This window comes from Pseudonaja textilis, chromosome 14, assembly GCF_049901715.1.
Source record: "Pseudonaja textilis isolate UNSWEBS1 chromosome 14, rPseTex1.2, whole genome shotgun sequence".
In the NCBI taxonomy this organism is placed as follows: domain Eukaryota; kingdom Metazoa; phylum Chordata; class Lepidosauria; order Squamata; family Elapidae; genus Pseudonaja; species Pseudonaja textilis.
Window position 1 is genome coordinate 13,062,671 of NC_142003.1, and position 25,094 is coordinate 13,087,764.

Sequence of the window (25,094 nt, forward strand, 5' to 3'; positions counted from 1 at the left end):
TGGGTTCCTGCTAGGACAGGCAGAGCCTATGATATTTTCTTCCCCGCTATTTTCAACAAAAGATGCAGGAACAGCGTCTTTTGGCTGTGATAGGGAAGGTCCAAGTCAGGTTTTTTTAAAGGTTTTCAGGTGCTGAGGATTGGTTGGGAAGCTAGCTTTCATTATCATCAAGATGCAGCTGGACTGAAAAAGAAGCCATGAATTTCCAGGGCCAGCGAAGCCTGCAAGGGTGAATAAACATCACTCAGGGAGCCTTCTCTCTACTTACATCTGCTCTCCTGGCACCCCTGGGTTTTTTTGTGGCCCGATATGCGTTAGCCCTGCCTGTTCCTTTTTCCTTGGACTCGGTGGCTGCTCTATGCTCATCAGTTCCCATGGGGCAGAGCAGGCGTTCTACCGGTATTCTAACCGGTTTGGCATGGTTCTGCTGTGCCGGTAGCGCCAACGAGCAGCAGAGATCGAACCAGTTCTCTCCGCCACTCTGCTGTTGGGCCCACCTGCCCACCTGGGCTCCCCTACTCACCTTTATGTCCTGCTTTTGAAGCGCAGTGGCTTCGTGTGGCACCGCAATTGCCGCGCAGCTGCTGCTGAAGCGTCAGGGAGAGTGCAGGAGTGCAGGAGGTGACTCAAAGCGTGTGTTTGGTGCGCGTGCAAAGTGTGTGCACGCATGCAAAGCGCACCCACCAAGGTGTGCCCACCGAATTGGTGGTAAAAATATTTGAAACACACCCCTGGGGCAGACCCTTGGAAGAATGGCAAGGGGGCATTTTCCTCCCATTGCTAAGAATTGACCACCTTCCCCATTGGGATTGGGAGCTGGAGTAGCAGTAAGAGGTAAAGGCCCCTTCCACCACTCCAGGGTCCTAGGTCACTCTCCCCACCCCCTCCCCACCCCCACCCGGCGTAAAAGTCTGTGCTGGCAACATCGAGGCCCGAAGTCTCCAAACTTGGCAACTTTAAGGCTTGTGGACTTCAACTCCCAGAATTCCTCAGCCAGCTGGCTGAGGAACTTAACAGATAATCAGAATTGGAAGGGACCTTGTAGGTCATCTAGTCCAACCCCCTGCTCAAGCAGGAGATCCTACACCATTTCTGACACATGGGAATCCAATCTCTTCTTGAAAGTCTCAAGTGACGTCTCAAATTCTGGGAGTTGAAGCCCACAAGTCTTAACGTTGCCAAGTTTGGGGGGCCCTGATCTAGGCAGACCTCCTTCCTTCTCTTTCTGTCCAGGGAATGAGAGGTCCTCAGGTGCAGCGGTGGGGAGCGAAGGGTCCATCATGTGGGGAGCATGAATCGGGGTGGGCGCTTGGTCTCCTGGCCCCCACAAGACTTTCCCCTCCGGATCCATCGCGGGGCCAAACCGGGTGCAGTTTCTCAGGGCTTCTAGTGCTGCCAAGGAAGACCCTGGACTGGCAGGGGCTCTTCTCCCTCGTCCACCTGAGACCCTGTGAACAACTCTTTTGGAGAAGTGTGTGTGTGTGTGTGTGTGTGTGTGTGTGTGTGTGTTTGTGTGTGTTGTTTGTGTTTCCCTCTTCAAGGAAACTCGGCTGGTGAGAAGGATTTTCCCAAGACCGCTTCATTACTGTGAAGCAAATAGCACAATTAGAGAAAAAAGGAGTTAGGTCTGGTGTCTTCATGGGGCCGTAGAGATTGTTTAGAAGTACAGGTTAGTCCTTGACTTACAACTGTTCATTTGGTGGCCATTCAAAGTTACAGTGGCACTGGAAAAAGTGACTTAGGACCATTTTTCACACTTACGACCATGGTAGCATCCCGGTGATCAAGTGGTCAAAATTCACTTGCTTGGTCGCTGGTTCATACTTAGGATCGTTGCTGATTCTCAAGGTGACGCGATTCCCTTTTGACGAGCAAAATCAACGGGGAAACCAGGTTCACTTCACAATCACGTTACCACCTTATGAACTGCACCGATTCACTTAACGACTGGGGCAAGAAGAAAGGTCATAAAGTGGGGCAAAATTCACTTAACAAATGTCTCACCCAACAACTGAAATGTTGGGCTCAATTGTGGTCGTAAGTCAAGGACTGCCTGTTGTGGACATTGACTGAGATGGGCGGCCATAGAAATCGAACAATTAAACAAACAACCCATCCAAAACCTCCAGGTGTTCCTACCATCACGAGTGCACGCTGGGTGTTGGAATGTACAGTGTGACTTCTTTGATTTGTCTTCATCTGCTTAGAATAGAGCTGGAAGGGACCCTGGAGGTCTTCTAGTCCAGCCTTCTGCTCAAGCAGGAGAGCTTATTCTATTTCAGATAAGTGGCTGTCTAGTTTCTTCTTAAAAACTTCCAATGATTCAGTGCCCACAATTTCTGGTGTCCAGCTGTTCCATTGGTTAATTGTCCTCGCTGTTAGGAAGTTTCTCCTTAATTGCAGGTTGCTTCTCTCTTTGATAAAGGGATGCGGTGGCTCAGTGGCTAAGACGCTGAGCTTGTCGATCAGAAAGGCCGGCAGTTCGGCAGTTCAAACCCCTAGTGCCCCGTAACGGAGTGAGTTCCCGTTACTTGTCCCGGCTTCTGCCAACCTAGCAGTTCAAAAGCATGTAAAAATGCAAGTAGAAAAATAGGGACTCCTTTGGTGGGAAGGGAACAGCATTCCTTGTGCCTTCGGCATTTAGTCATGCCGGCCACATGATCACTGAGATGTTTTCGGACAGTGCTGGCTCTTCAGCTTTTTAATGGAGATGAGCTGGAGCCGGAAATGACTAGCACGTATGCCTTTAACTTTAGCTCTCTCTTGGATTAGTTTCCAACCATTGTTCCTTGTCTTGTCCTTCTGGTGCTTTGGAGAATAATTTGACCCCCTCTTCTTTGTGGGAGCCCCTCAAATACTGGAATGCTGCTATCATGTCACCCCTAGTCCTTCTTTTCGCTAGACTAGCCAGATCCGATGCTTCCATTGCCTTCATTTCATTGCCTTTTCCTTTTCTAGAGAGCCAGAATTGGCCCAGGCTCAAAAGTTGCGGAAGAAAAGACACCCAACACCATTTCCAAATTTGACAACAACGGGAACCGTGACCGCATGAAGCTGTCTGACTTCAACTTCCTGATGGTGCTGGGAAAAGGCAGCTTCGGAAAGGTGTGTGCAACCATTCAGGTTCTCTTTCATTGTTGACTGGGATCCAGCCTTCTGCTAAGCCATAGTTTGCTTGAATGTGGTTTATCAAATACTCACAGCATGAGGCAGATTAACACACCAAGGCAGTGTTTCTTAACCTTGGTTCCTTGAAGTCCACACGTCTTCAGGTGGCCATATTTGAGAAACACTACACTAAGCCAAAACAACAGAAACCATATTATGTCACAATTGTTGTTTTCAGTTGTTTTCAGAAAGTTGTTTTTCCAGTTGGGTTACAATTTGCACTCAGCTCTGTAGGATCGTGAGTGCCAGCTTGGCTCTCAATCGCAGAAATAATGTTCTAACTGGTGCTTCACAGTTTGGGTTCTGTTGGCCAGTTGAATATCAGCAGGCCTACGTCTTGAGATTGAAACGCCATGAATGGAAACTCGGGTGGAAGTTGGCTTGACTAGGAGTTTCCAGTAGGACACATGAACAAAGGCTGAATGGGCCTCAACAGAAGGCCAATAGCTATGCCATGGCAGTGGCTCTCCTGTCCCAGTGTCCCAAATCTTCAGGATAAATTTTCTAAGGGACAGTTAAGGGAAGTCCAGTAGGTATGTTTAACTTAAAGGCTCAGAGGAGACATGATAGCTCTCTTCTAGTACTTGAGGGACTGTCATGGAGAAGAAGGAAGACAAGCTATTCTCCAAAGCATCTGAGGGCAGGACAAGAAGTAATGGGTGGAAGATCATTAAAGAGAGGAGCAACCTAAAACTAAGGAGAAATTTCCTGACAGTAGAACAATTAATCAATGGAATGGCTTGTCTCCAGCAGTTGTGTGTGCTCCATCATTAGAGTCTCCAAGATGCTTTTTCAAAAGGCAGCTGGACTTCGTTTTGCTTTGGAGACGGTTTCGCTTCTTCAGTTCTGACAGAACGGTGGAGGTTGAAAGGATTTGTATTCATTGCAATCATCTGGTCAGTAGCACTCCTTCTGAGAGTCACTGAGGCCACTTTGAGGTTCATCGGTGCCCTCGGGGTCACCTGAGTTGTGCAAATGGGTGTGGAACCTCCTTCTGAAAGGACGGTATTGTAAACAGGAGATGGGTTGGGTTCCCCCTCTGTTGAGAAGGGCTGTTCAGTCTTCGTGTAGATGGCCCCTTTGACCCCTCTTTCATTGGAGGTTTTCAAGAAGAGATGGGACACCCATTTGTCTGGAATGATTATAGGCAGGGACTAGAAGACCTCCAAGATCTTTTCCAGCTCTCGATTCTATGATTGCAGAATCTGCAAACCTCCCAGGAGAAACGTTAAAAGATAGAAACATTTAGTCCATGTACACAAAGGTTCCTCTGCTCACTGAAAGAAGAACATGAAAGGCAGGGACTCACGGTTCGGTCTTCAGCCTGCTATGCTTCCTCAGAGAGGGAGAGATTGCCAAAAGATCACGGACTTCATTAATCAGAGCAAAGGTCTCTTTGGAAGACTGCTGTCTTGTCTCAACCATAACTGATGATCCAGGGAGATCCAGGAGTGAGGCAAAGTCCTGGACATCCCTACAGAATGGGCAGTTCATGTTTCATGATTGTGAACTGTCCATTTTGTAGGGCCGCCATGAGCTGCAGTGGCGCAGTGGTTAGAATGCAGTACTGCAAGCTACTTCTGCTGACTGCTGGCTGCCAGCAGTTTGGCAGTTCAAGTCTCACCGGCTCAAGGTTGACTCAACCTTCTGAGGTGGGTCAAATGAGGATCCAGATTGTTGGGGGCAATAAGCTGACTCTGTAAACTGCTTAGACGGGGCTGTAAAGCACCGTGAAGTGGTATATAAGTCTAAGGGCTAGTGCTATAGAGCTTATATATCATTTTTATTAGAGTTTTTTACAAGAAATAAAAAAAAATCATATGAAATAAATAAGTTAAGAAAAAGATGTTGAATAGTGCAAAAACACTTGGAAAGGTTAAAAAAAAGAAAAAAAATTCAACTTTCTTTACAGTAGTTACAAACAAGCCTCTTATCCTGCCTTCCTCTTTAAATTGTGTTACGCAGTTCCCTTCTTCCTATTTTCAACCCTTTTTATTCAGCAAATTCAGAAATCAACATTTCATTTCTCTTTTCATTTTCAGCAAGAAACCCATAAAGGGTTTCCAATTTTTATAAAAGTACTTAAGTGTTTTATCCCTGATCAAGCAACTCAGTTTGGCCATTTCTGCAAGTTCTGTCACCTTCAGAATCCACTCCGCCATTGTGGCTGCTTCAGTATTTCTTCAGTGTTGTGTATATAATTAAAAGAATAAGAGAGCTGGGAGGGACTTTGGATGTTTTCTAGTCCAACCAGCTTCTCAGGCAGGAAAACCTAACATTTCAGACAAATGATTGTCCAATCTCTCCTTAAAAACCTGCAGGGATGGAACATCTGCAGGCTAGTTTTTCAAACTGGTTAATTGTTCTCACCATTGGGAAATTTCTCCTTAATTCCAGGTTGCTTCTCTCCTTGATTAGTTTCTATCTGTTGTTTCTTGTTCTGCATTGGAGAATAGTTTGACCCCCAACTCTTCTTTGTGGCAGCCCCTCAAATATTGGAACACTCCTGTCATGTCCCCACTCGTCCTTCTTTTCACTAGACTAGAAATACCCAATTCCTGTAATCGTTCTTTATAAATTATTGATGATATATTATTAATTATATTAATTATCTTGCTGCAATCACATATACAAAAACAATCTTCGTGAGACTTTTACAATTGGTTATCCATAAAATTCAGCAAAAAAAACCCCTGGGTTCATCTAAATATTGACCTTACTTTTTTTGTTATCGTAATTTATATTTGTCTGCAATATGTTTTTGCTTTTTTACAAGTCCACCATGCATAGTAAAACGACCTTTCATGTTTTCACATTACCACCATTAACTAGAAGTACTATTATACACACCTTAGGTAATTTCTCTGATGTCATATAACAATGGTGCATCATTTTATTAAAAAATTCTCTTATAATACAATGTGAATTTCAATCCTTTCACCACATTCTCTCCCTCGATTCGTATATTATAATCAAAATTCTTACCCATTTTATCTTGCACTCTTTAAGTTGTTCTTTTTCTGTTTCAAGTCTCAACAAATACTTTTTAGCAATCACAGGTTCATCATTTGTGCATAGTTCAATCTCGAATTCTCTCTTAACGTTATTCAATTTTTATTATTTTTTTTTTATCTATATTAAATCTTTCTCTTGACTGTGTCTGAAAACCATTGAAACCTAAATCTCTCTGCAGTCAATTGTTCTCTTGACTTCCTTAAGTTTTCCATATTCCCACACTAAGAAATCTTGATATTCTCTTTGCCAGCTATTTCTTTTCTATAAAATGCTTCTTGAGCTGCGAGCAACCTGGCTTTTCCAGCCTCTTCTCAATTCGTGGCATAAGTGCCACTGCTGACTGCAAAAGGGAGCACCAAGCTCTCTGAGGCAATGCCCGTTCTGGTACTACTTCACGCCCAATCTGGCCATAGGTTTTTGCAAGATTAAAACGTCGAGGTTTTCCCAGCTGATGTGAAGGAGCAGCCTTTTTCTGGACAGGAAACGAAACACTGGGCCTGTTTAGTGTATTAACAGGTTTCAAAATTAATGAAGACAAAGATGGTAACAAAAATATGCACATGGAAGATCAAACAGAATGGATGAATAAAATGGGTTTTTAAAATTGAGAAGGAGAAGAAGGACAAGCTTTGGGGAAGAGAAGGCTGGCTGACCCCTTCCTGAACTTTGTGCTGGGGCCTCAGGCCTGGGGAGGGGGCTGTGCAGGCTCTGCAAAGGGAAGGGGTCTGCCTCTGCTCTGAAGGAGTGTGTGTGTGGGGGGGTGGGGGAGAGCCAGGCTTGGAGTGGGCTTGAAGCAACCATCTCTCGGGCCCCAGTCCTGCCTTCTCGGATGAGTCATTTCTCCGCCGATGCCAAGCCACGTCTTTTGGAGGAGAAGGTTTGGCTGGCAGCCTGTGTGATCCCGGGCACGTCTCTGCACAAGGCCTGCCTATTAAAAGATGTACAGCGGTGGCAAAGCCCTCCCATATCTATTTAATATTGCACACCCGGAAATTACAGCTTTGCACTCCATCATGGCAGCATCTCCACGCTGCAGGTGGCTGGGGCGGGGATGGCCCTGCCTGCTGACAAGAGAGGCATTAGAGACTGTCCTGGCTTTGTGTGTGTGTGTGGGGGGGGGGGTCTCAAGAGACATGCAACCTGGGGGTGGGGGAGATAAGCAGCAGCGGGGGGGGCGGGGGGAAGCATCAGAAGAGGGTTTGGTAACTGGTGCCTGACCTCCAGGGACGGCTTTTAGTTTCTGAAGTCTAGTCAATTTAAATTTTTCTGTTTTACACTCCAGAGATTGCTTTCTGGCGCATCCCATTTGCTGTGGTACAACAGCATGCTGTGTGTGAGCCTCGCCTGCCAGTTTAATTTTCAGGATTTGCTAGGTCACAATTGAATAAGGATTTACATTATTTGCCTCATTTCCAATTTGACTACGCACCATTGATAGACGAAACTGTTTTTCTTTGGTTTGTTATATTGATGTAGGAGCTGATCTGTGACAAGGATTTTTGCGACTCTGGGGGAGAATAGGATGATATAAGATTGGGTGTCACAGCTAGCTAAAGCTCTCAGAGACGGAAATAACAGCTTGAAGCAATCTTGAGATATACAGAAAAGAATGAAATTCAATAGAGGCTCAGGAAACTCAGGAAACAAAAGTTCAACGCACAGATGTAAGATTCCTCACTTAGTCAGAGTAGTTGATTGTGTTCAGTGCTGCTATGATTAACATTAATAAAGCTCTAATAATTGTCTTGTTTGCAAGCCAAGCTCTATTTAGAACAGAATCCAAGGGAGCTGTAGCCATGTACCTTAGGGCAAGCCTCTCCAACCTTGGCAACTTTAAGCCTGGGGGACTTCCACTCCCAGAATTCCCCAGCCAGGCGTAAAGTTGCCAAGGTTGGAGAACGGTGCTTTGGGGAGGCTGCCCTTCCCAACTCAGAGTTAATTTAAGAACTGACAGCCCTAGGAAGCCGGTTCTGGCCACAGTAAAGCCAGCCCCATAGACTGGCTCAGCCCTCTGGCATCCTAGCACCACGATGGACACATCCGAGTTCTCTGCAGGAACACAGTTGTGCATTCCTCTGCCCAAGAGAGGGGGATTCGAGGAAGAGGTTCAGGCGCGCTGCTTTTAATTGCAACTTAAGAGCTTAAATAGCTATTAAAGGATGAAGCTCAGCCATTGCTAGAATCTAGGAATATATGGCCATTCTTGGGAATGGAACTTCTGTTGCTAAATGAGGCAGTGAGTCACACTTGAATTTCTGACCTTTTTTTTTTTTTTTGCTGTGGGTGTTAAATGAATCATTCAGTCATTAAGCAAATCTGGCTTTCCCTATTGATTTTGGAAGCCACCGGGATAGGTGATCACAAGACTATGGGAAAGTGCAACTGTCATAAATAGCAACAGCACTTATATATCACTTTATAGCAATAACAGACTTATATACCACTTCACTGTGCTTTTACAGCCTTCTCTAAGCCATTTACAGAGTCAGCCTCTTGCCCGCAACAATCTGGGTCCTCATTTGACCCACCTCGGAAGGAAGAAAGGCTGAGTCAATCTTGAGCCGGTCAGGATTGAACTACTTGCAGTCAGCAGAATTAGCCTGCAATACCGCATTCTAACCACTGTGCCATCACAGCTGATGGATGGATGGATGGATGGATGGATGGGTGGATGGATGGGTGGATGGATGGATGGATGGATGGAGAGAGAGAGAGAGAGAGAGAGAGAGAGAGAGAGAGAGACTTATATACAGCTTTATAGTACTTCACAGCCCTCTCTAAGTGGTTTACAGAGTCAGCCTCTTGTCCCCAACCATCTAGGTCCTCCTTTTACCCACCTCGGAAGGAGGGAAGGCTGAATCAACCTTGAGCCTGGTGAGATTCGATCTGCTAAATTGCAGGCAGCCGGCAGGCAGCAGAAGTAGCCTGCAGTACTGCACTCTAACAGTACAGCGCCACCACGGCTCTGCCTTTTGCCAAGCTGAATTTTGATCACATGACTACGGGGATGCTGCAATGGTCATAAGCCCGAGGACTAGACCTAAGTTGCTCTTTTCAGTACTGTTGTAACTTCAAATGATTGCTAAATGATTGCTAAACCAACGAACCGAAGCCTGCCTGTAGGTCAGGTCCCAGGTTTAGGCTCTGCCTCTTTTTCTTCCATCCTGATGGGGTAATAGAGCTCTTGCTTCCCGCCTGGCTGCTCTGTGTGTGGAAGGCAGCTGGAGGGCATTTTGCCTTGCTCCTCCGAGGGCATTTCCCAGCTTGCACCTGTCAGGGGAGTCCGAGGGCCAGGTGGGAGAGCTGAGAGGAGACCCGAAGGCCTCCTGAGGAGCCTCACCAGGTCCCAGAGCTTCCCTGGTGGGGATTCTCTGCATGCCAGAATAATTCGTTTCCAGAGAGGGTGTCGATTCTATTGGAACGAGACGTGAGCTGGGGTGGTCTGGCACTGCTTCCTTCCAAAGCAATTGTCCCAGCAAATTGAAGCTGTGTGTCTTCATAATTGGCAGGGTGATGGTGGCCCTCTTTCAGGAGGCTTCCTTTGCCTTTGATAGGATTCACACTGGAAAATGATCCTGGCAGGAAGCGCTGCAGTTTTGGGTCTATTATAATAAATCTCCAAGCCGTGGCAACTGGCTTGAAGTGGCCAGAGAAGCCCTGGGAGGAGAGCCACGGGCTGGCTTGCCCTGCTGAGCGGCCCCCTCTGCTTGCCAAGCATGTGCCTTGGCCTCTGTCCTGCACCTGCAGCTGGATTGCAGCTTCCTTCGCCTTGACCTGGGCTGGTCTGCTGGGCAAAAGGCGGGCTCCTTTCTTGGAATGGCCAGTGGTGTTTTCTTCCTCCAAGACTGCCCCAGGCGGGCAGAAAGAAGCAAGTTTGGACAAGGGGGAGACTGCTAAACTCTTTTCTTTCTCCAGTCCCAGTTCAAAAGGCCCATTATTGGACAGGGAGAGGAAAGGGTCTGGAATCAGCTCAGTTTTCTGAGCACCAGTTTGAGGCAAGGGAGTGCTGCTGGGGGTACGCATGGGTGCGGGAGAGCTCCTAGCTGAGATTCTGTGCCATTTGGAGAACCCCCCAAATCCCACCCCTGGCTGGCCCCGCCCCGCCCACCCCATCCCTCCCTTCCCAGAAGTCCCCATGCAGCCCGTTTTGGATGCAGGCAAGTGCAGGGCGCACGCGGAGGCTCAGGCAGGGCAAAAAACAGGCCTCCTGGAAGTCCGGGAAGGGTGGAAATGGGCCCGTTTCTGGCTTCCAGAGAGCCTCCGGAGCCCAGGGAGGCCGCTTCTGTCCTCCCGGAGGCTCAAGGAAAGCCTCAGGAGCTGGGGAGGGCAAAAATGCCCCTCCGCCAGGGTGCAGCGACTAGGCCACGCCCACCATGGCCACGCCCAACCAGGCAGAGAACCTGTTGCCAAAAGTTTTGAAGGCCACCCTTGGTTTGAGGGTGCGTCTTGTTCTACCCTGGATCTGGTCACTCAAGACGTTGTAACCTTCACCAGTGTTCAGGATGAAAAACACTCTGGGAGATTTCAATTCCCCAAAGCAAAACTTTATTGGATACACCACATTGGTACTGAAGAAACAAGACCAGCTCTGAATTCTAGCGTAATGGCTTGCCCTGTTAAACAATACTTTCTCCTTCTCCCCCCCTCCCCCCGGGGTGATCCCATCGCCCAATTATGAGACGTCCTCTTGTTATGGGAACAGCCCCTCTCTTTGTCCAGCACCTGCAGCGGTGACCTTGATGGTTTCCAGGCTCTCACAATCTCCGCATACATTCTCCGCGCTCCATTTCCCCTTCCCTCCCCCCAGTTCACGGGCATGTTGAAAAGTATTAGGGTTTGAAAGAAGCAAAGTGATTCCATTTTTGTCTAGGCCCCGACCCCACATCCGACTCATTTCTTGGGCTTGGCCAAGAGTCCAAGATGTCTTGATTGGCAGCTCTTCTCTCTTTCGATTGTCTTCATCCCTTAGTCTGGAAAACTCTGTTTCCAGCCCAAGGAAAGGAGGGAGGCAGAGGGAAGGAGGCCTGCCTGCTCCTTAATTCATGTCACACCTGCCCTGACTTCAGGGGTGGGATTCTACCAGTTCGGACCAGTTGTATAGAACCGGTTGCTACGATTCCGTGCAGTTCGGAGAACCGGCAAATCATGCTGCCTCTCCCCTCCCCTCCTGTCGGATTTCTGCTTTCTAGCTAATCTAGATCGCTGTTGTACGGCTTTGCCTTCGCCCAAGAGGCTTCCCTGAGGTCCAGCCAGGGGTGTTATTCAGGGGGTTGGGGGAGAAGTGGCCTGAGAGTAGAGCTGAACCTTCCTTAGGACTGAAGCTTCTATTTTTCAGTGCAGACTCAGACAGCAGATTGCAGAAAGGTAGATCTGTGAATGAATCTGTGATTCTGCAAGCAATTCTGCTTTGCCTAATTTTGGGTAAAAGTTTCTCTCTCTCTCTCTCTCTCTCTCTCTCTCTCCACCAAGCCACCCCCAGTCAGCAAGCCACCCCCACCCAGTCACATGCCCACCAAGCCACACCCACAAATTAGGCCACGCCCACAGAACCGGTTGTTAAGATATTTGAATCCCACCCCTGCCTGACTTGTATTCTTAGGAAAGAAAGATCCTCGACTCCATTTGTGCAAAAGGTAGACCTTTATAAAGACCAAGTGGTGACAGTACAGCAAGGCCAGAATTAAAAGTTTGCCCACAAAGGTTCCCTAGTTAACTTTCCCTTTCCTATTCCTCCCCACCGCCTGTTATCTCCCTGTTGTCTGGTTACATTCAAAGCATTTGTTCTGGTAACAGTCCCTGCTAGATTGGCAGGCGGTTGCATTTTTCCTTCCAGGCCTCCTCTGGCCTTGGGACGATGAGCCAATGTCTCAGGACAGCACGACGAGTAGTTTCGGCTCCCCCCTCTTCCCAGCAGTTCCCTCCCCGCATAGTTTGTGACAGGCTGGCGTCTAGCACAACAAGGCTGAAGCTCAGGATGGCAGCTCTACAATTCTTGGGCATACCACTGTACGCTCTCAGAAGTGGCTGGCTGGTCTTTGGTCAGTTTGTGAAGGCAGTCCGAAGTTCTGACCTAATGGGCTCAGGTAACTGACTAGGGCTAAATATTGGGCACCAGATCAACCCAAGAGATCGTTCAGATCATCCCAAAATTCCATGACACAGTATGGAACATAGGTAGGCAGAATAACCCTATCTCGTCTCTTTCTACATCTGAAGCTATTACTATTTCCAAGCAGGGAGGATTGGAGTTAAGGAATTAGGACAAACGGAAGAACAAAATATTAATCTACTAGACGACGCACATGTCAACGGTAGTTTGAAGCCCAGAAGCTCTCTGCGGTTCATTATTTACTTACTCAATTTATAAAGCTGCCTACTCATGAGTGACTCTGAGCATCTAACAGGGTTAGAAATGTCGCTGTGTCACTGTGTAAAAGCAACAGTGAAAGGATCAAACACACAGCATGTCAGGAACAAAGCACCATCTGTTTATGTATCTGTCATCCTGGGGGAAGAATCAACTCTTGAACCCAACAGCCTCCTTGGACCCAACAGGGTCACAGCCAGTGGATCTCGAAAGGAGGATTTTAGGCAGGCCTTGTGTCAGAGAAGTTGTGCTTTCTGGCGGGGGGTGTGTGTGTGTTCAAATTTCTTAACAACTGGTTCTATAGGCGTGGCCTAATTTGTGGGTATGGCATGGTGGTCATGTGACTAGGGTGGGAGTGACTTGCTGACTGAGCGTGGCTAGATGGTCATGGGACTGGCAAACCAGTGGTCCTCGCTTAATGACCAAGTCCTCGTTTAATGGCCAGTTGCTTAGCAAGTGTTTTTTTGCCAGTTTCCAAGGCCTGGGGAACCCCTGGAGATAGTTGCGGGAGGCTCGGGGAGGCCTGGGGATGGTGGGGGAAGGGCTAGCATGACTCACAGGCTAACCTGGGAGCAGGCAGAGTAGTGAAGAGGCTCGTGTTGCAGCGAAAGGCAGGCAGCAATGGCTGCCCTGGTGGGCGGGCATGTCGTGCACGCGCACGATGTTGCACATGCGCAATAACAAAAAGTGATTCCGGGAGTGGAGGAGTGGGCAGAGAGGGGCGTGGCCAGCCAGGGGTCTGTTTTACCGGTTCTCCAAACTACTGGGAACCGTAACAACTGGTTCTATAGAACCAGTCTGATCCGATAGAATCCCACCCCTGCCTTCTGGGTCCCGTAGGCTGACTAGTTGATAGGACCCAATACCAGAGGTGGTATCCAACAGGTTCTGATCAGTTCTGGAGAACCGGTAGTGGAAATTTGGAGTAGTTCAAAGAACCGGCCAATCCCACTTCTGATTGGCCCCACCAACCCCATCTATCTTCTGCCTCCCAAGTCCCAGCTGATTGGCAGGGTTTCTTTGGTTGTCCTGCACAGGAGAACAGAGCTGGAAAGCAGGTTAATGGGGTGGGGAGGGAATGGGGATTTTTCAGTGTCCTTCCCCTGCCACATGCACCAAGCAACACCACATCCACCAAGGCATGCCCGCAGAAACGGTAGTAAAAATCTTCGAATCCCACCACTGCCCAAAACTCATCAAATTTGCAGTCAACACTAAGCTGGCAGGAATAGCCAACGCCCCAGAAGTTGGATCTCAACAGACTGGAATACCGGACCCTACCTTATGCAAATGAAATTCATCATAGAGAAAAGTAAGGTTGTACACTTAGGAAAGAAAAATGTTTTTGTACAGGTACAGACTGGGTGGAACTTGGCTCAATACCAGTAACCGTGAGAGGAATCTTGGAGTCCTAGTGGAGAATCACTTCAATATGAGCCAACAGTGTATGGCAGCAGCCCCAAAAGCCAATGCAATCCTAGGTTTCATAAACAGAGGGATAGGATCACTTGAAATGTTAGTATCTCTTTACCATGCCTTAGTTAGACCACATCTGGAATACGGCATCCAGTTTTGGTCACCACAATGTAAAAAGGAGGATGAGACTTTGGGGAAAGTGCAAAGAAGAGCTGCTAGGATGATTAAAGGTCTGGAGTCTAAAACATATGAAGAACAGTTACGGGAATTGGGAATGTCTAGTGAAAAGAAGGACTAGGGGAGACATGATAGAAGTATCCCAATATTTGGTGGGCTGCCACAAAAAAAAGGGGGGGTCAACCAATTTTCCAAAGCACCAGAAGGCAAGATAAGAAAAATCAGATGGAAACTAACCAAGGAGAGAAGCAACCTAGAACTAAGGAGAATTTTCTTGACGGAATAATTAATCAATAGAATGGCTTGCCTTCAGAAGTTGTGGGTCACTGGAGGCTTTTAAGAAGAGACTGGACAGCCGTTTGTCTGTAATGATAGAAGATCTCCTGCTTGAGCAGGGGGTTGGACTAGAAGACCTCCAAGATCCCTTCCAACTCTGTCATTCTATGTTCTCACCCTGCTGGATCTTGTAGGACAGGCAGAGACAATTCAAGTAGCCACATGCGTTTGCAACAATGGCTACTTTAATGTAGAAGACAAGGGTGCTGTGTTTGCCGTCGCATGAGCCTTCGAGGCCTCGTGAATGGTTTATGAAGCATGTCTATGGATCTCCATGCAGCCTCTGGGCCACAAAACACCTTCTTATCAAGCTGCATCTTCAAGAGGAAACCCAGGTTGGGATTCCCAATAAGATGTGGATATTTGCTCCATAGGGCATCCGCACTCTCTCTCTCTCTCTCTCTCTCTCTTCCTTCCTCCTCCCCCTCTGCAGAATGATGGTAGTATCATGCATTTAACAACAGCAAAGAGCTGAGACTGAATGAGGGTAGATATACTGCAAGGAAGGATAGGATAGGCAACGGGTCGGGAGGCTGAATTGTGCCCTGGTTGTGGGGCCCAGTTCAGCCTCCTGACCAATTGCTGGACTGTACAGCCCTCTGAATGGCAATAGCCGTTAGACTTCTATACCACTTCACAGTGCTTTTACAGGCCTCTCTAAACAGTTTACAGAGTCAGCCTCTGGCCCCCAACAATCTGGGTCCTCATTTTACCCACCTCGGAAGGACGGAAGGCTGAGTCAACCTGGAGCCTGGTGAGATTCGAACTGCTGGCTGTGGGCAGAGTCAGTCTGCAATACTGCATTCTAATCACTGCACCAACATGGCTTCCGTCCTTTTTCTTACCTTCCTTCCTTCCTCCCTCCTTCCTTAGCGAAAACAGACTTATATACCACTTCACTGTGCTTTTACAACCCTCTCTAAGTGGTTTACAGAGTCTGCCTCTTTCCCCACAACAATCTGGGTCCTCGTTTTACCCACCTCGGGGTCAACCTTAAGCCGGTCAGGATTGAACTGCCGAACTGCTGGCAGCCAGAAGTCAGCAGAAGGAGCCTGCAGCCCTGCATTGTAACCACTGCTCCACCATGACTCTTAATGGGAATGGTGCTGGAAGGGCTGAAGGGCTTCATCCTTTTTTCACTTGTTTGGGAGGAATTAAGAGTCAAAATGGAGACTTTTGCTCATGGTGACCTCTTGTTTGCTTTCCCATCCTTTGCTAAACCTCTAAAGCAAGTGAAAATTGTCCTGCCAAAATGGGCCATTTTGCCATCTAATTTCAGGAGTATGGCATGCGGTGGCTCAGTGGCTAAGGCGCTGAGCTGGTCAGTCAGAAAGGTTGGCAGTTTGGCGGTTCAAATCCCTAGCGCCATGTGACGGAGTGAGCCCCCATTCCTTGTCCCAGATTCTGCCAACCTAGCAGTTCAAAAGCATGTGAAAATGCAAGTAGAAAAATAGGGAGCCCTTTGGTGGGAAGGGAACAGCGTTCCGTGAACCTTCAACATTTAGTCCTGCTGGCCACATGACCACGGAGACGTCTTTGGACAGCGCTGGCTCTTCAGCTTTGAAACGGAGATGAACACTGCCCCCTAGAGCCAGAAACGACTGGCATGGATGTGGCAGGGGAACCTTTACCTTACCTTCAGGGATATGGGGGCCTCACCTGAGTTACAGTTGATCTGGGAGCACTTATTGGTTCATTAATAGGTAAAGGATCTGATCCCTGGCCTTCCTCAGTCAGGGGCCTCCTTGGGAGATCTCAGTTTAGCCATCCTTCTGAGAAAGTCCTCTCATGGGGTGGTTCTGAGGCAAAGGTGTGTGAAGAGCAGCAGATAAATAGAGCTTTAGATGATCTCCAAGGAACTTGCAGGACCTACACGGATTACCACTGCACCTGTATGCCAAAGCACTGCCATCCATGTCTCACATCAGGCCCATGGGCTTGGCCATGTGAAGAAGGGCTCTCCTCCATGCCAAAGGGAGCTAGATTAGGGCAGCCAAGTGAGGCTCCATTCATATGGAGGCTCAGAAAGTCCAGGCCAACATGAACTAAATGCCTAGAAACCAGAGCATGGCTTCTGCTGCCAGGATGAGTGAAGGGACAGCCATGGCATCTAAGCAAAGCAGAAGGGTAGATTGCTGCAATATCCCGATTGTCAGACCTGCCGCAACTTAGATCCTTTGGAAAGAAAGACTCTCGACTCCATTTCGTTGAAGTGATTGGATCTTTTACTGGAGACAAGTGGTTGCAGGAAAAGTAAGGCTGGATCTGTGTGTTCCTGCACGAAAGGTTACAATTTCCCCCTTTCCCTGACCCTCCCTACCCTTGACCAGTTCAACTGTATCCAACAGCATCCCAGTTTGATGTTTAGGGGACCGTTTTGAAGCTGGGTGCTTTTCAAAGTAGTTCACATTCCGTTACCAGGCCAGGTGTCCTTGGTGGCTGGTTTGTTCCAGTTTGACACCTCTGGTTCCTATTTCCCTCCCCACTTTAATTCTTCATCTTCTCACTAGCCCAAGCTTCCACAAATTCCTTCCCTCCCCATTGCCAACAAAACGAAGCAGCTGAAGACCTGACATTGATTCTTGGCAGATTCCTCTTTTAAAGTTTGCCCAGTGAAATATAATTAAGCTGAACCTCTTCCACATTTTGACCAGTTAGAGAGTCCTTAACTCGATTCCTCTGGCCCAGCACCAGAGAAATAAGGAGGAAGCCAAGTAGAACTTGATAAATTTCAGCAACTAATCCTGAATCACAAAGGTTAGCAATGGCAGCAAAGAAGATTTAATGAGAAATAGGGTTTGTTAAACTAATAGTTCCAGTTCTCTAAATCAGGAGTTCTTGAGCTGTCAATCAGGCTGCAAGGGTGTGTGCAAGTGTTTGAAATAAATATTCAGTGATTAAGAGTAAGTGCAATTGTTATTTATTACACAACCTTGACACAAGTTAAATCATTTGTTTTATTTGTGGGGAGAGGGTGTCGTATACTTTCATTTATCATTTGTGGGTTGTAGTATTTCAAGCTATTGCTCAAATTATAAAACACTGAAGAAAAGGGAACATGCACACACACACACACACACACACACACACCAAGAGAAGGCAATTGCTCATACAAAATGTAAAAAACAACACAATACAGCATTCCTATCACATTCATTGCTCTTTGAAAAAAGGTCTCCAGTCTTCTGGAGTGGGCAGCTATAATAAATGTAATAAATTATCATCATCCTCATTATAATTTCGGATCTCGGCACATGAGTCCACCACAGAGGATGGACAGATTGGAGAGAGGTCCCCTGAGCCTCCCGCTTGGATGTCATTGGGCAGGATTCAGGTTGTCTTCTTCTATTAGATTAATAGTCACAGGTTGTGCCACTGTGTAAAAAGGGTTATGTGGGAAAACCTGCATTCCATTTGTGGAGACTTCTCAGCATCAGGTCAGCTCAAAGGTGTTCTTGGGTAGGTCACAGGTCAAGGGATGAGTGTTTCTCTATGCCTATTGAAACCAGAAGTGTGGGGCCAGGGGAAGGGATGGGTTATTCTCCAAGATGTAATCTATACCTCTTTGCACTTGTTCTTGCTTGTTCACGAGTAACATTCATTCAGATTATGACTGCTGTCAAACCTGCTCAGCTTCCTCCTTGGGAAACGGAACGGGACAACTTGCTCTAGCCAAGTCGCTGCAGCCAACTCACCACAGACAACTCGCCACGGGACAAATTGCTGTGGGACAATTTAATAATTCTATTTAATTATTTAAAATAAAAAATATATTTTAACCTTTTGCTGTTCACATTTCATTTTGTCCTTTTTTAAACGATTCTATTCCACCGTTTCTTTGATATTAGTGTAACTCTTGTCCTGCAGCGAGTTGGCAGTGGCAGTTTGGGCGTGATGAATTGTCATAGACCCTTGGGGACTGACTAAACAGTGGGGTCCTGGGGCCTTGGACTTACGTGTATGAACAGGCAGAATCCTCATTTACACCTTATTTTGTCTGATTCCAGGTGATGCTTTCGGAAAGGAAAGGAACAGATGAACTTTATGCCGTAAAGATTCTGAAGAAGGACGTGGTCATCCAAGATGACGATGTGGAATGCACCATGGTGGAGAAGCGAGTGCTGGCCCTGGCTGGAAAGCCCCCCTTCCTCACACAGCTTCATTCTTGCTTCCAAACCATGGTAAGCTCCCCCACAGCCCTCCATCCTGCACCCTGCAAAAGTTCCCCAATTGAGTTCAGAATCTTGTCCCCTTGAGGGTGTTCCTCGTGCTGGAAATTTAACCTGGATGCTCAGAATTGCCTTGTGTAGGGTGTGAAGACCAAAGAAGACATTGGCAGAAACGGGAGTCACAGAAGCAAGAATGATAAGCCTTCTGGAGATTGGACAATGTGGGCTGTTCAGCAGCAGGAAGGTTGAGGATGGACACAGAAGAAGCAGCAAACATAAGGGAAGGACGGAAGGAAGACTGTCGGGAAAGAGAGAAAAGTAAAAGTACAGAGTAGGAGGTCCTGGTGAAGTGAGAAACCCATGGTAGAAAGAAAGGACATGTTTCCTGGCCAAAAGGAAGGGGATTAACCCTGCATAACTGGATGTGGTGGATAGTTTAAGACAACAGCAGGCAGGAAGGACGAATGAGCACATATAATCTTGGTTCACCATAGTGGACCAGTCAGGGACTCCCAATTCAGAAAAAAGAACAAGTGGGACACAAAGGATCCAAAAGTATAAGAAGGCCCCAGTTACCCAACAGTTCTGTGGAAGGGGTGGTGACCCCATCCATGACCAAAGGTGGAGAGCACCCACTCAGGATCCTAAAGCCCGCAGCAACTCTGCCTTGTTAGGCTGAGCTGAGTGCTTCTTCTCCACACCCAGAATTTCCAGACACAGAGAGAATCTGGATGGTCTCATTTACTCAGCCTAGGCTAAAGATGCATAAGTGGGTATTATTGGCATGGTCTTATCTGATGATGCGGCTCAGTGCCTTTACATAGGTGTTCAATCAGAGCCCAGAGAAAGTGGAGCTTTAGGCCATGGAGAAAGGAGGAGAAATAATATAAAGTAAGACTCCCACTCCTAAACTTCCAAGGGGGTCCATCATCAATGCACTGAAAGATAAAGAAAGACTAAGATGGATGCCCTACCTCCGCTCCAGTCTGAAGGTCATCTAAAAACGTGAGGAACACCATCTCAGTGATCTGAAGAGAGGTCCAAATAGTCCATTTCATCCCACATCCCCTGTAGCTGTAAGCCAGCCATCTTTTCTTCAACCTTCTCCAAGGAACCCAACTAGATCTGCCAAGAAAGAGAAACACACAGATGCAACTTGATCCAAAGCCAGGGGCATTCCCTCCTGCTGGGAGAAGGATCTCGGGCAAGCCATACATCAGAGCTCCAGAGATGGCTCTAAGATCCTGTCAAACTCATGGAATGACCTGACCATATCAAGAGATTGATGTTACCCAATCGCAGATCATATCCTCCCTGTCCCAAGATCCAAAAAGTCTAACGAGGGGCCGCTATGGTGTTGAGTTGGCCCCATAACCTTCTAGGCTAGAACATGGTGGCCATGAACTCTGGAGCCATCTTGGAATCTGTTTCCAGAGAAGTTGATTAAAGTTGTCCATTCCCTTTGTTTGAAGATCTTCAGCACCAGCCCAACAGCCCCAAGGAGCCTATGCAGGGAGGCCAGATTAACAGCCGCAGTCCTACTTGATCCCAACAACCTAATTTCACTGGCTGGCTAAGCCAGTGGGGGCAGGGGCCTCAAGGGATGGGGGCGGGGGGAAGGGATGGAGTGACCTGCAGATATGAATTCTGTTCTGCATTTCAGTTAGCCTCAATTACTTCCCGTCTTCTTTCCAATTCTCTATATATCATTGTTTTTCAACCCCAGCAACTCTCAGATGTGTGGACTTCCACAGATTGCTGGGGAATTCTGGGAATTGAAGTCCACACATCTTACAAGTTGCTGAGGTTGAGAAAGGCTGCTCTATATATGCCCAACATGAGTGCAAGGAAGTGACTCATCTGCCAACCTGCCTCACGGCGCCTTTTTCAAAGGACGTCAGCCAACAGGTATAAAACCACCACGATAAACTGGAGCAGGAGAAAGCAGAAAACTGGGATTCTTGGAGGCTGACACCTTCTCCGCAGAACATGGGCCGTGTTTTTGTCAAACGATTACAAAAGCAGGAGGCATCAGGGTGCAGTGACCTTGGGAGAAGCAGAGAGTCTGGATAGTGAGGGGTGGAAGCCTTCCCAATTTGGGCGGGAGAAGTGATTTAAGTTTGGAGGATCCTTTTCGCCCCCAAAGTGGCCAATGCTGCTACTGCAGTGCTGCGATTTAACACGCTGGATGTTGGCAGCAGGAAATGGTGGGGCTGCAAAGGGCACGAAGGACGAGCGTCCCCACCTCTGGCTCAGGGCAGCGAGCCGTTCTCCACACAGCAAAGGTCACCAGGTGCAACGCGCTTCCTCTCCGGCTGTTTCCAGCTGGCGGCTAATAAAAGCAGAGGGGCCGCGCTGAGAGCAGCCCTTCCTTGGCAGCAGCTCTTGGATGGCAACAGTGGAGGCTTAGAGGATTACCCAAGACATCAGCCCAGCCCTTGGAGTTGGCAAAGCCCACTGGCAGCTGCCAGAACTCTCCCATCTTGGTGATGAAAGGCCGCCGTGCTGAGATCTGCATCGCCTGGCCTCTTTCTGAAATCTGAAGTGTGTTGGCAGAGGATTAGAAGGTGCAAACCTGCCCGGCGCTTAGCACTAATCGGACCGGGGACATAACCGCAGGTTGTAGCAGAGGAACCTTCTCCCCATCTCAGCAGGGGGGTCTATGGGGGGTGTATTGGGGGGAGAGGTTAACCAATTGGTTAATATTTCAATAGTTCAGGAGCCTGAGAGGCTGCCAGGTGATCCACAGATGCCAGGGGTCTGTGAGATGCCACCGGCTGAGTTTTTGGATGAGGCTCCTAAGCATTGAAGGCATCCGTGGGAGGGTGGAGTTAAGGTGACACCTGCAGCCACATGGCATCCGCTCCATGTGTACATACGTGTGATGTGCAGTTGGTGTAAGAAGGGGGTCAGAAGAACAAAATAATAGAGTTGGACGGGACCTTGGGGTCACAGCCCCTGCTCTAGCAGGAGACCCTAGACCAGGGGACTTCAACTTCGGAACTTGAAGACTTGTGGAGGCACATAGCTGACTGGGGAATTCTGGGAATTGGAGTCCACAAGTCTTAAACGTTCCCAAGGTTGGATACCCTTATTCTATGCCATCCCAGTCAAATGGCTGCCCAATCTTTTCTTCAAAACCTCCCGTGTTGGAGCTCCTGCCTCTTCCGAAGACAAGCCCTTCCACTGATTCGTTGTTCTGGCTGTCTGGGCCGGGCAGGGCTGGGTTTCGGGGGCATGGTTACGACTGCCACCTGGACTTTTTTGTCTCCGCCCTCAGGGGTAGATGCCCCTGCCTCCACCAGGCCCAAAGGCGCTGCCTCTCTTGCTTTGGAAGCAAGTTCCTACAGGACACAACCTTGGCCTGATCCCCTCCACGGTGGCTCTGAGCAAAGGAGCTCAGGGGAGCCAATTAAAAGACAACTCCAACCCCAAATCCACCCTTCCCGCTTTGCCGTGTCTCTCCTCTAATCTAGAAAGGTTCCCTTTAAGTCCTCATCTCCCTCCGCCCCCCCTCCTTCCCCTCTTCTCTCGTACCAGCTGTGCTTTCCTGCAATATGTCTAATCCCACAAAAGGAAGTCAAAGGGTTTTTTTTTTTTTACTTTTTAATACCAAAAAGGCAACCAAATCCTTCCTTTCATCAGGATTTAAATTGTCTATTGCAGAGGCTGCCACAGAGTGATGGTGTCCTGGTGAGGACCTGTCCTCCCGACTTTTTCAGCTCAGCCGCACGGAATGGCATCCCACAGGACATGGGGACGCCTTCCTGCGGGCTGCAAAGTCAGGAAACAGGAGAGGCTGCAGGAGGAGGTCACCAGAGGCAAGGCGAGGGCCACAATCAAAGCTGTGCTTGCTTTTGACATGCGTGGCACATGCTCCCATCGCACCGCGGCAGCCGCGGCCTTGACTTTGAGGTCCGGGCCCCACAGAGCCATCCCAAGGGAGAAGAGAATGTTGCTTGCAGGGCACCCAAGAGGCTCGGCATGATGCTCTGGCTGGCTTCTTTGGACTCTGGTTCGGCCTCCTCCACCGTTATTTCTCCCTTTTGCTCTCAGGACCGCTTGTATTTTGTGATGGAGTACGTCAACGGTGGTGACCTCATGTACCAGATCCAACAGGTTGGGCGATTCAAGGAGCCCCACGCTGTGTAAGTCCCCACCGCCTCTCCAGGGCAGTGCCAGGGCAGAGGGGTTTGTGTGTGAGAGAGAGAGAGGATTTCTGTCATCTCCCTCTCCCCTGATGCCAAGGGCCTCCTGTTCCGGGGCTGAGGTGGCACCTCCTGGCCTCTCCATTAATCTCCTTTCTTGACTGGCAGGTTCTATGCAGCCGAGATCGCCGTGGGCCTTTTCTTCCTGCACTGCAAAGGGATCATTTATCGGTAGGTGGGCAGTTTTCCTCTCTATGACTTCCCAACCTTTGCCCTCACAGTCCCCGGGCTCTGCTGTGGCCCACACCCACTGCCAGCCAAAGCCTTCCTCCTCTGGGCAGCACCACTGGGGTTGTCTTGATCGGTGGAAGGGCTTGGAGGCACCCTTCCCTTGGCATCCCACTCTTCGGTGGCCTTGATGAGACACAAGCAGACCGATGAGCCAAAGAGCGGGGATTGGCAAGCCAGGGACTCTTGGGGCTCGTCTGCTCTGCTCCCTGTAGCCTGGCACCTGGGAAGCACCTGGAGCAGGGCTGGGCTGCTGGGGGTTCGCAGGGGTTCGGCAGAGCCCCTAGCTTAGATTCTGTGCAGTTCAGAGAACCCCCAAATACTACTCTTGGCTGGCCCCGCCCACCCCTCCCAGGAGTCCCCACGCAGCCCGTTTTGGATGCAGGTAAGTGCAAGGTGCACACGGAGGCTCGGCGAGGGTGAAAAACGCGCCTGCTAGAAGTTTGGGAAGGCCAGAAATGGGCCAGTTTCCGGCTTCGCTCGCTAGATAAGGCCTGCATCCAGGGCAGGGAAGGCTCAAAGGAACAGGACTGGGCCTTGGGCTTTTCCATAGTTCAGTTCAGTTCAGTTCAGTTCAGTTCAGTTCAGTTTACTTTATTGTCATTGCACATTGTACAATGAAGTTAAATACCATCTTCAGTGTACTCTGCAGTAGAATTCAACAGAGTTACTGCACTGGGATAGAAGCTTCAACAGAAGACCAAAAAAATTTATGGAAACGCATCTCTGACTGCCTATGATTCCCTACTTATTCTCCTGTTTCCACCATTTGCCTGCCACTCACCCCCTCAGGCATTATCAAACAATGAAGGTAGTCCTTGACTTATGACTACAATCAGAACGTCCATTGCTAGCGTGGTGATTGTTAAAGTGAGTCACATCTAATTTTACCACCTTTTTTTGCCACAGTTGCTAAGTGAATCCGGTAGTCCTTAAGTAAGTTTAGAGAAAAGTCGTGGACTTTTCTCGTCAGAATCCAGCTGTGGAGCTCGCAGATGTTGACCACATGGCCACCGGATACTGTGACCAACATAGATACGTGCCAGTTGCCAAGGCCCTGAATTTTGTTCAGGTGACCATGGGGATGCTTGATCCACTTAACAACGGTGGCAAAAAGGCAAAGGGAGTAATGGCAAAAAGGTCATAAAAACTGGCCACAACTCATTTAACAACTGCTTTGCAATGGAAATTCTGGTCCCAGTGGTCATAAGTCAAGGACTACCTATATTCGACTTCCAACTAAATATCACTCAATGGAATACATTTCTGAATAGAGCTGAAGCTTCATATTTCAGCTTCAAGGTCTGATCCCAGGGATGTCTTTCTCACCCTTCCTCTGTCTCTCATTCTCTCTTTTTCTTTTTTCTCTCTCTTTCACTCTCTTTCTCTCTCTCTTTTCTCTCTTTCTCTCTCTCTCTTTCTCTTTCCTCTCTCTTTCTCTTTCCTCTCTCTTTCTCTCTCCTCTCTCTCACTCTCACTCTTTTTCTCTTCTCTCGCTCTCTTTCTTCCCTCTCCCTCCCTCCCTCTCTCTTTGTCTCTCTCCAGAGACCTGAAACTTGACAACGTGATGCTGGACTCCGAGGGCCACATCAAAATTGCTGATTTTGGCATGTGCAAAGAGAATATCTGGGATGGAGTCACCACCAAGACTTTCTGTGGCACGCCTGACTACATTGCTCCTGAGGTGAGCCACAGGCATCTCCCTGTCTCTGCCTTACAAACTTTTGTTGCTACTTCTCAGCAAAGGCTCCAACTGGTGAGAGGTCCCAAATCTGCATAACGTGAAATGGAGGTTAGTTTTGGTAAAGAAAAGAAAAAAAATCACACGTCCAGCCTCGCAGAGTCTAGGACTCTGCCCACGGGGCAAGAACTGGCTTATGTGCCATTGCGTGTGTCAGATGTGTGAGTAAGCGGGAGGCAAGGAAATGGCCGAAGAAAGAGAGCGAGCGCTTTTGCCAACCAATTGCTGGGCAGAGAAGCTGATAGAAGCCGATGAGATTTGGTGAATTC

General features: G+C 48.3%; 1 protein-coding gene across 2 annotated transcripts in view; it reads left to right on the forward strand.

The window, feature by feature from the left end:
* Positions 1-25,094, forward strand: part of PRKCB (protein kinase C beta) — a 217,646-nt gene that overhangs the window by 149,566 nt on the left and 42,986 nt on the right. For both annotated transcript variants that reach the window (XM_026704057.2, XM_026704056.2), the window contains exons 9-13: positions 2,959-3,105; positions 18,487-18,660; positions 22,705-22,796; positions 22,965-23,027; positions 24,630-24,768. In XM_026704057.2, the coding sequence (XP_026559842.1) occupies positions 2,959-3,105; positions 18,487-18,660; positions 22,705-22,796; positions 22,965-23,027; positions 24,630-24,768 (615 nt within the window). The remainder of the gene's footprint in view (positions 1-2,958; positions 3,106-18,486; positions 18,661-22,704; positions 22,797-22,964; positions 23,028-24,629; positions 24,769-25,094) is intronic.